The 10,353-nt window shown below is 44.1% G+C and overlaps 1 protein-coding gene across 2 annotated transcripts in view; it reads right to left on the reverse strand.

Moving 5' to 3' along the window:
- Positions 1-10,353, reverse strand: part of LOC119286159 (proline-, glutamic acid- and leucine-rich protein 1-like) — a 17,819-nt gene that overhangs the window by 6,791 nt on the left and 675 nt on the right. Inside the window, exons 2-11 of one of the 2 annotated variants that reach the window (XM_037565510.1) lie at positions 9,697-9,813; positions 8,233-8,300; positions 7,939-8,038; positions 7,780-7,851; positions 6,895-6,954; positions 6,589-6,718; positions 6,323-6,513; positions 6,015-6,199; positions 5,655-5,782; positions 4,661-5,004 (exon numbers count right to left, since the gene is read on the reverse strand). In XM_037565510.1, coding sequence (XP_037421407.1) covers positions 4,661-5,004; positions 5,655-5,782; positions 6,015-6,199; positions 6,323-6,513; positions 6,589-6,718; positions 6,895-6,954; positions 7,780-7,851; positions 7,939-8,038; positions 8,233-8,300; positions 9,697-9,813 — 1,395 coding nt within the window. Of the gene's footprint in view, positions 1-4,660; positions 5,005-5,654; positions 5,783-6,014; positions 6,200-6,322; positions 6,514-6,588; positions 6,719-6,894; positions 6,955-7,779; positions 7,852-7,938; positions 8,039-8,232; positions 8,301-9,696; positions 9,940-10,353 lie in introns of those variants that run through there. The other variant, XM_037565509.1, reaches the window with a different exon arrangement.

Here is a 10,353-nt window from a genome sequence, read left to right on the forward strand (position 1 = left end):
AACGGCTTCGGCCGCCGCCACCTCCACGAGTGGGAGGCGCGCCTCCTTTCTGAGGCCGACTACCCAGCTCCCCCGGACATGAGGGTGCCGGGCGCATGGCGTTTGAGCGCCGGCGGCGTGCCGGTGCCACCAGCTCCCACCGGGGCGGACCGGCGGGCAGAGATCGCCCGCATTAGGTCGTCGCTGGCGGAGCAGCGGCGAACGCCGGCATACTCCCCCGACAACAACGCATTCTGGACGATCTACTTCGACCACCGCCGCGACGGCCTGATTGCCTCCACCAACGGCGTCGTGCCTCGCGGCCGCCACAACGCCGAAGGGCGGCGCAAGTGGTGGGGGGTGCCCGTCCGCACCCTCGAGCACGTCCTCGACTACATCGAGGCCGGCAACACGCCGCGCCTCAAGTACCCCGCCCCCGCACCCCCGTCCTTCTCTCGCCGCCGTGGCAGCTCGTGGATGCCGCGGCGGTTGTCGGACGCGACAACCTCCTCCTCGGGCGGCTCGCCGGCGGCCTTCGCCGTCAAGCACGAGCCACAGGACACGGCGGGGGAGTCCCCGCTAGGGCGCCGCACCCGCAGCGGCGCCCTAACCATCCCCGAGGAAGGCCGCAGCGATCGCATGCGCCGCGTCCGGCCGAAAACCGAGCCGGAGCCTCCCCTGCTCCCGGTGAAGCCGGAGCACCTCGCGATGGCCGCCGCCGACGAGACGGCCATGAGGTGGGCGAGGGAGGACTACGTCCGCGAGCAGGTGGCTCGCCAGCGCCGCGCCCTCGAGGAACTCAAGGCGCGCCACCCCCGCCCCGTCCGCAAGGTGGACGGCGTCCTCTACCTCGACAGCGACGAGGAGGAGGCCGGGCCATCCCGCGTCGGCGACCCTGGACAGGGCTGCAGCAGGGACGGCAGCGGGTGGCAAGACGAGGACGACGATGGCGGCGGAGACTACACCGACTTCTACAAGCGCCTAGACATGTAGAAGTTGGACGGCGGCGAGGCGCGACGAGGACGGCGTAGCTAGGCCGTGTTTGTTTTTTTTATTTGTTTTTTGTACAAATTTGAATGAATGTCGCCGAGTTTGGATGAATTTCGAAGAGTTTATGCCAAAAAAACGCCGAATTCGTTTAGCCCTGGGGCCGACCTGGGGGTGACGACTGGGAACGCAGTCGCCCCCACGCCGAAAATCTCGCCGGCTCGCCCCCAGGACGCATTTTTTCGGCGTCCTGGGGGGCGAACGGCTGGAGATGCTCTAACCTCCTCGCCGAAAATCTCGTCGGCTCGCCCCCAGGACGCGTTTTTTCGGCGTCCTGGGGGGGCGAACGACTGGAAATGCTCTAACCTCCTCACACCTAGTGGTACTGAAACTGCACATCATGTACTCGGTTTTAGTTCTACTAAGCCTAAACCCTTTCGATTCCAAGGTTTGTCTCCATAACTCTAACTTCCTATTTACCCCCGTCCGACTATCGTCAACTAGCACCACATCATCCGCTAAGAGCATACACCATGGGATATCTCCTTGTATATCCCTTGTGACCTCATCCATCACCAATGCAAAAAAGATAAGGGCTCAAAGTTGACCCCTGATGCAGTCCTATCTTAATGGGGAAGTCATCGGTGTCGACATCACTTGTTCGAACACTTGCCACAACATTATCGTACATGTCCTTGATGAGGGTAATGTAATTTACTAGGACTTTGTGTTTCTCCAAGGCCCACCACATGACACTCTGCGGTATCTTATCATAGGCGTTCTCCAAGTCAATGAACACCATATGCAAGTCCTTTTGCTCCCTATATCTCTCCATAAGTTGTCGTACCAAGAAAATGGCTTCCATGGTCGACTTCCCAGGCATGAAACCAAACTGATTTTTGGTCACGCTTGTCATTCTTCTTAAGCGATGCTCAATGACTCTCTCCAATAGCTTCATTGTATGGCTCATCAGCTTAATTCCACGGTAATTAGTACAACTCTGAACATCCCCCTTGTTCTTGAAGATTGGTACTAATATACTCCGTCTCCATTCTTCTGGCATCTTGTTTGCCCGAAAAATGAGGTTGAAAAGCTTGGTTAGCCATACTATCGCTATGTCCCCAAGACCTTTCCACACCTCAATGGGGATACAATCAGGGCCCATCGCCTTGCCTCCTTTCATCGTTTTTAAAGCCTCCTTGACCTCAGACTCCTGGATTCGCCGCACAAAACACATGCTGGTCTCATCAAAGGAGTCGTCCAGTTCAATGGTAGAACTCTCATTCTCCCCATTGAACAGCTTGTCAAAGTACTCCCGCCATCTATGCTTAATTTCCTCGTCCTTCACCAAGAGTTGGCCTGCTCCGTCCTTGATGCATTTGACTTGGCCAATATCCCCCGTCTTCCTCTCTCGGATCTTGGCCATCTTATAGATGTCCCTTTCGCCTTCCTTCGTGCCTAACCGTTGGTAGAGGTCCTCATATGCCAGACCCCTTACTTCACCAACAGCTCGCTTTGCGGCCTTCACCATCTTGTACTTCTCTATGTTGTCTGCACTCCTATCCAGGTATAGGAGTCTGAAGCAATCTTTCTTCTCTTTAATCGCCTTCTGGACATCATCATTCCACCACCAGGTATCCTTATCTTCGCTTCTCCTTCCCCTGGACACTCCAAACTCCTCCGAGGCCACCTTACGAATGCAAGTCGCCATCTTCGTCCACACATTGTCCGCATCCCCTCCTTCCTCCCAAGGGCCCTCCTTAATGACCCTCTCCTTGAACGCTTGAGCTACCTCCCCCTTGAGCTTCCACCACTTCGTTCTAGCGACTTTGGCACACTTATCCCGCTGGACACGAATCCGAAAGCGGAAGTCAGCAACCACCAGCTTATGCTGGGGTACAACACTCTCTCCAGGTATCACCTTACAGTCTAGGCACGCACGTCTTCTCTTCTCGAGAGGGTGAAATCAATCTGGCTAGTGTTGGCCACTACTAAAAGTCACCAGATGTGATTCTCTCTTTCTAAAGAGGGTGTTAGCTACAATCATGTTGTAGGCTAGACCAAAGCTTAAGACATCTTCTCCTTCTTGATTCCTGATGCCATAGCCAAAGCCCCCGTGCGCCCCTTCAAAACCTGTGTTAGATGTACCCACGTGGCCATTGAGGTCTCCTCCTATGAAGAGCTTCTCACCAATCGGTACACTCCTAACCATGTCTTCCAGGCCTTCCCAGAACTCCCTCTTGGTGTTCTCATTGTGGCCTACTTGCGGGGCATACGCTCTGATAACATTGAGAACCAAGTCCTCAACTACCAGCTTGACCAGGATAATCCGGTCCCCACAAAAATCTTTTTTTGGGTTTCATCTCCGTAAGAGTGGTTGAGTTTTTACGTTGGCTCGCCAAGCCTATCACAACCCTCCTCCTTTACCCGGGCTTGGGACCGGCTATGTTGAGACAACATAGGCGGAGTTGAGAGCTTCAAGGACAAGATGGAAACAAAATTCCAGATGAGTGACCTTGGACTGCTGTCATTCTATCTCGGAATCGAAGTCCGGCAAGATGGCTATGGCATCAGACTATGTTAGGCACACTATGCATCGCGCATTCAGCTTGGAGGAATGGAAGGCTGCCACCCAGCTCACACTCTGATGGAGGGGCAACCGAAACTGAGCCGTGAGAGCACGGCAAAAAAGGTGGATGCCACAGAGTATCAAAGGATCGTTGGCAGCCCACAAAAGCACAAGGCCGATCTGGCATTCGCCATCGACTTTGTGGGTAGCTTCATGGAGCAACCTACAAGAGCACATGATGGCAGTGAAGCGCATCCTTCACTATATCGCCGGCACAAGCTACTACGGTCTACACTACAGGTGGAAGACTGGAAAGACACGGCTGATTGGCTATATTGATAGTGACCTCGCCGGTAACATTGACACCAGGAAGAGCACAAGTGGCATGATGTTCTTCCTCAGTAGCAGCTTGGTGAGCTGGCAGTCTCTCAAGCAGCGAGTGGTGGCTCTGTCCTCCTGTGAGGCAGAGTATGTGGCTGCCACATCTGCTGCAACACGAGGACTTTGGCTGGCTCGGCTGCTTGATGAACTCCATGGGAGAGAAGCTGAGGCAGTCAAGCTAATGGTGGACAGCAAACATATCGATCTACAGTACCATTTCATCAGGGACTGCTTGGAGGATGGGAGTGTCAGAGCCAACTACATCAACACCACAGACCAATTCACTGACATTCTAAGGACTAGGGCGGGTGAAATTCCATGAACTGCGTGCTACGCGTTTGGGATGGTGCTGCAGTCAGTCAATGAGTCCAGTCTTTTCCTTAGGTAGTATAAGCTAGTGAGTCAAGTCTGTCTTAGGCTAAAAGTCAGTGTGTCAAGTCAAGAAGTCTTAGGCTGTAAGAAAGCCAATGAGGTGGTTCTGTAGTACTCCCTCCATCCCAAAAATGCTCTTATATTATGGCCAAAAACGTGTCAAAAACGCTCTTATATTATGGGACGGAGGGAGTAGTTCCTTTCAGCTATAAGCAAGGGGTAAAGCCTAGCCAGCTACATTCATAACAGACCAGAAATTGAGTCCCAAATCAGACTTACCTATGCTCTTTCTACTAACAAGTATAACAACAGAAGTAATAAGAAAAAAATCCGAATAATAGGCACGTGAGAAAAGATAAATTTTAGGCATACCACATTCAGAAGAATTTCCAAGGTTTCTAGTGCAGCTATTTTAACACAGAGTGGTGTGAACATTCTAACATCTCCTGGAGTTTCAGGGGTCATTCCCTTCGATGAAGTTGGCATGGAAGAGGTTTTCATTTTCTTTGGGCTGATTGCTGCTTTCTCCAAACCCGAGGCATGTGAATTTTGTATTTGTGGTTCTTGCTTCCTCTTCTTGGAGTAACTTTTTGACGAAGATTCACTAGTCCCTTTTGATGGATTTGTGCTGAATAGAGTCATTTCTTTTACACAATTATCATCCAGATCACCAACTGCATTGCTGACTATTACCTCTAACAAATGGAGAGACATTCCTGGTAACAAAAGACATCATTTATTCAGCCATGGGCGTGACTCGCAATCGACTAAAAGACGACCAAGGCTATGTACCAAACATTTGTATGGATGCAACTCGAAGTATGACAGTCAATCAACAGAGAAAAACAACAGGCAGACCAGTGCAGGGAATGTGAATGTTAAGTTATAGATTCCATGTTTTGAAGACATGGAGGAATATGTTTAGACCATACGCCCCTGGATGCAGCATGGTCATACCTCAAAGATCTAGCCTGTTGTTAAATTTGAGTTCTGAGAGAGCATCATTGACAAAAGTTTGTCTGAACAGAAAAACTATATCCCTCAAACCAATGATAGTTTTCCCGCATGTGCAAACAGAACATGCCACAAATAAAGTATTTGAAGGATGATGCATTTCAAACTATTTCTCCGCAGTGGCAACAGGAAAAAAAAAGTCAAGAATTAGTGTTCTATCTCCACTCTAAAATAAGCGGAATCATTGTTAAATTGTTGCTGACTCTGTAAACAGGCAGATCCAATTTCATTTCAACCCTGAGGTATGATTAAACATAATTATGACAAAACAACTCGCTGTAAAAACTTGTCTTAAAATATAAAATCATGCAACTGTGAGCATACAAACAAACAAACAAAAGGAATCACCTACCAACACCCATGGAGGTCAGCAACAGCTGAACAATGCTGTAAACTTTTGTCCTCGTAGTAGGTAACTTCGCAATTTTGCAGTAATCAGTTACAAGCCGTACAATATTAGCAGCATGCGGTAAAAGTTGGCTGCAATATGACAAGTAGATAATTTAGATATTTCTTTTCCAGTACAGATTCAGATCCAGAATAATATTAGACTTCTATAATAAATCCAGTTTCCGAAGCTACTTAAAATTCAAGTATTATTATCAAACACTTGTGTCTATGTTGCTGTATTTGATGCAAGCTTAAAACTTGTGGAAAACATACATTGAGATGTGTCTTAGATAATAGTGATAAGAGGCAATACACATGGTACCTTCGCATTCCTTTAATAGTTGCATGGAGCAAATCCAAGAAAGATGAATGCAATGATGGAAGCTCAAAACAAATAAGCTCTTGGTGCAAGGAAGTAGTTGAAGGAAACGACTTGTTGCGCAATGATCCATCAACTAAGAGCACTCTCCATGACAGAGCTATCAAAGCACGGACAGGAACGGTGACCTTTTTTGACAATGACAGGTAAAACAATATGGTTTAGAGCAATGTAATGTTTAATGGTAGCTTATCAGCGCCATTAGGTAATAAGTAATGATAATGTACCAAGAGATGAGGCTTTGGACAAACCTGAACCGGGTAATAACTAGTCAGCATCATGCAGCAGCAATGGGCAAGGGCTGAAATGGTAGGAACAGTGAAGACACGAAATTTCTTTGTCACATGCAGATTGCCTCCCAACTTTACTTGATCTCCCAACACTGGTGGAGGATCATTACCAGGTGGAACTAGAAGCATCATAATCTCACGCCCTTTCTTTTCTGCAAAGATAAGTTGTTCAAAGCCAATCTAAAATGGTACAACCAAAAATAAAAATAGCTCATGACAAACATTACCTTCTTCCAGCCCAACAAAGGCATCGTTCAGAAGATTGTTTATACCAATCAGTACTTTCTGAATCATCAATGACCAAGTGCCCTCAGATACTCGGACAGAAGGTAGCATTGCTAAGACTCTCGCAAATTTCTGAAGGATTGGAAGATGCGAAAAAACAGAGGTTGGTCAACACAATGAGAAATTTCATGGCAATGAGCGACAGAAGAAAGAACATCAAAATGGAGAATAAAACACACAAATGTTACTTTGCACAGCATCCCAAAAAGATTAATTCGAAGATAAGGCATGAAGCATACAGTGCTCACCTTTGATAATTTTACATTGACTTCTGTACTCATAATCTTTGCTGCAATGGTGGATTCAACCTGAATTGTGTAAATTAAGCACAATATGACATAATATAACAGCCAGTAAAATAGTAGGGAGTTGTACATTTGCTGTAGTTTCAGAGGTATGTACTAGAAACTAATTTTAAAAAAATGATAAATAAGTGACACATGACAAATAAATCTAAAAGGAACATGTCACGTAAAGAACTCTCGTGTGCCACGCACCTACATTTAAATCACAATTAGACATATTGATAGTAGCTCATGTAGATCATCAATAAAGATGTTCCAATTCAGTAACAAAAAATAGATATTCCAAACTTTCAACTCTATGATCCTACATCCACCCAGAAACCAACTTTTACAAAATTTTATTTATTAAAACACCTAACCAAACCTTTTCCTTCGAAGCTATTCTCAAGGATTAACTTTTCTCCCTTCTAGACTCAGAAAACTACTCCCTCCAGTTCACAATAAGCTTTTGGATATGGATATGGACATGGTCTCCAAAACATAGCTTTGACCACTAATTTCTATGAAAATATATTTCTAAATCCCAGTAAAATTTAGATTTATAGAAGTACTTCTCGAGACAAAGGTACACGTAGAAATATTTCAGGTGGCTAACATAAATAGGAGTATTTTAAAGAGATATAAGAGTCAAAGTTTTATAAGTTTTGGCTAAACGCGTAACCAAAACTTAAAGTTTTCTGTAAACTGGAGGAAGAATATATGTGTTCACGATAAGAAATGAACTACTCCCTCTGTAAACTAATATAAGAGCGCTTAGAACACTATTTTAGTGATCTAAACACTCTTATATTAGTTTACAGAGGGAGTACAACATAAATGTAAACATACTTTATTGTAGTGTCGATTTACAGATGAGGGATACAATTTAATAACTGTCCTTAGCAAATCAATCGCTTCATCCTGCAAATACAGACAGAAGTAGATTACATATTTACTCTTGCATGCTTGAAATCAAACAGAGTAAGCCTGTGGGTGAAAACAACATACCGCCACTGGACCATTTTCATTTAAAAGCAGCAGCAATGGTTCAACAACTCTTCCAGCAAAGGATGATGCCTCTTTCTTTAAGTTCAAATATTTCGCCAATCTAATCAGAGAACAAGTTATGTTGCTTTCAACTGAACAAAACAGAGTAGCGCACAAAAGAAAGGGCAATGGATATGGACATATTGTTGAGCTTTAGTTTCAAATAATCACATTCACAATACTACGAAGTACCTACAATCCAACTATGTGCTTGACAGCTTGAGCAAGTAAAAGGACATAGCTTTCATGACATACCTCGCAAATAGATCAGACATGGAAGTACAAGAGACCAAAGTAACAAGTTGCAAGCTAGGTGGTCCTTTCTAGGAGGAAAAAAAGATATATCAGATAAATAATTGTATGAGAATGTTTCATTAAGAGAAAACTAGAAAGATAATTTTCTCTGGGGATGTGAAGACTATGGATTATATGAACTCCTGGGGAGCATTATTTAAGATCTTCGATAAAAACTTTTACTAGGGTGGGTTTTTCTTTAGATGTGGTTTGTTGAAATAGGTCATGCTCAATCTCAATCAGTCAAACTTGCTAGTGTATAAAACCACGCCAATGAGCTCAGTGAAGCCATAAAGATAACTAGTACTACTACACACCTGTCAGAAGTACTACACTGGTGTCAAAAACGCTCTTATATTATGGGATGTAGGGGGTAAAATATACAGAATAGGTCAAATAATGAGAACAAATGCCATCTGCAAGTTCAATTTGTGATATAATTTTCCAATAAAGGTTCATATTTACATCAAATGGATGGCGTTACATAATATAATTTCCGATTGATTGGTTGCGGTGGTAGCTTAGCATGCATCAGATATATAATAAATTTAGAGAAAAGTGATCTAGTGAACAAATGCAGTTTTATAATAGATTGAACACCTACAATTTAAATATAAAGAAAATGGTGACTGGCATTTCATTCTTCGGTTTAGATGTGACCTCAAAACAATCACAATATAACCAGAAATAAAGAAAAATAGCAATATCCACAAAGAAAGTTATGAACAACCACAAACACAGGCAGCCAGAAGGTGCCAAGCCAAACAGACTTAAGTTAACCCAAGGGACACTAAATTTACACGGATATCACTCCCACAGAGATCAGTGCCGAGGACAGACTTCTTCATCTGTTTTCTCCTAGGTGTAGAAAATCTCAACATCACATTTAATTTCATGGAAGTTGTCTTATCAATGAAGCAGGTCAATCAACTAGTATGACGTCAAACGTAACTCCAGCGAAGGTTGATCACATCTGAAATACCTAAATATTTCATTTCATGGAAGTTGTCTTATCCATGAAGGAGGTCAATCAAATAGTATGACGCCAAGTGTAATTCCAGCAAAGGTTGATCACATCTGAAATATCTACATTTCATGGAAGTTGTCTTATCCATGAAGGAGGTCAATCAAATAGTATGACGTCAAGTGTGATTCCAGCAAAGGTTGATCACATCTGGAATATCTCTATACTTCCAGATATCACTACCTTCCTGTCTATAATCTGCTTGGAATTTAATTAGCTCAACAAATTCAAACAAACTTAAACACATTTTTTATGAAGTTAATAATGGGATTCTCAAGACATTAGAACAGTGATGAAACAAGGGGTCCGGGTCAGGGGGTGGGGGCACACAATTGCTCAGAACAAAAACAAAACGAGAACATAAAATTCCACATAAAACTGAAGCAAACAATGTGCAGTACCTGCAAGTTCCTCAGAATCTTCTCAAACCAATCAGAGTATGATTCAGCAAAGCGCTCACTGCTGCACTCTTGGAAAGTCACGCCAAGTAAACAAGTTCCCAACCAACAACTATATGGCTAAAGATTTATAAACAGAGGACGCCAATATTAGTAAAGCATGTCTGATACATTTTCTTTTACATCAAAGATTTAACAACTGTTAAAGCTATCAGAAAAACAGTTACAGACGTTTAGATTTTATTGTTAGAATATGTTGTATATTGTTCGAGCATGAATGTTTCTGCAGCACAGAACAACAAAAATATAACACTTATACCAGATAAAACTATCTCACCAGATGGCATAATTCATACTCCCTCCATCCGAAAAAGCTTGTTCCTCAAATGGATGCATCTAGCACTAATTTGGTGCTAAATACATCCATTTAAGGGACAACCTTTTTCGGGTGGAGGGAGTAGTACATAAATAACTTTAAAAGAGAGTAATGACAAGTAGCACTGAGGAAACATAACAGAATTAAAGTTTCAGTGGTGTATAGCAACAACTAGCTCAAATCCGCACACCTTGTCACATTGGGTTTAGTATATACAAGTGCAATACAAGTTCAGCATTATGGTGGAGATATTCTTTTTACAGTACCAAATTAGCAAAGTACGG

Source organism: Triticum dicoccoides, chromosome 4A (assembly GCF_002162155.2).
Source record: "Triticum dicoccoides isolate Atlit2015 ecotype Zavitan chromosome 4A, WEW_v2.0, whole genome shotgun sequence".
In the NCBI taxonomy this organism is placed as follows: Eukaryota; Viridiplantae; Streptophyta; class Magnoliopsida; order Poales; family Poaceae; genus Triticum; species Triticum dicoccoides.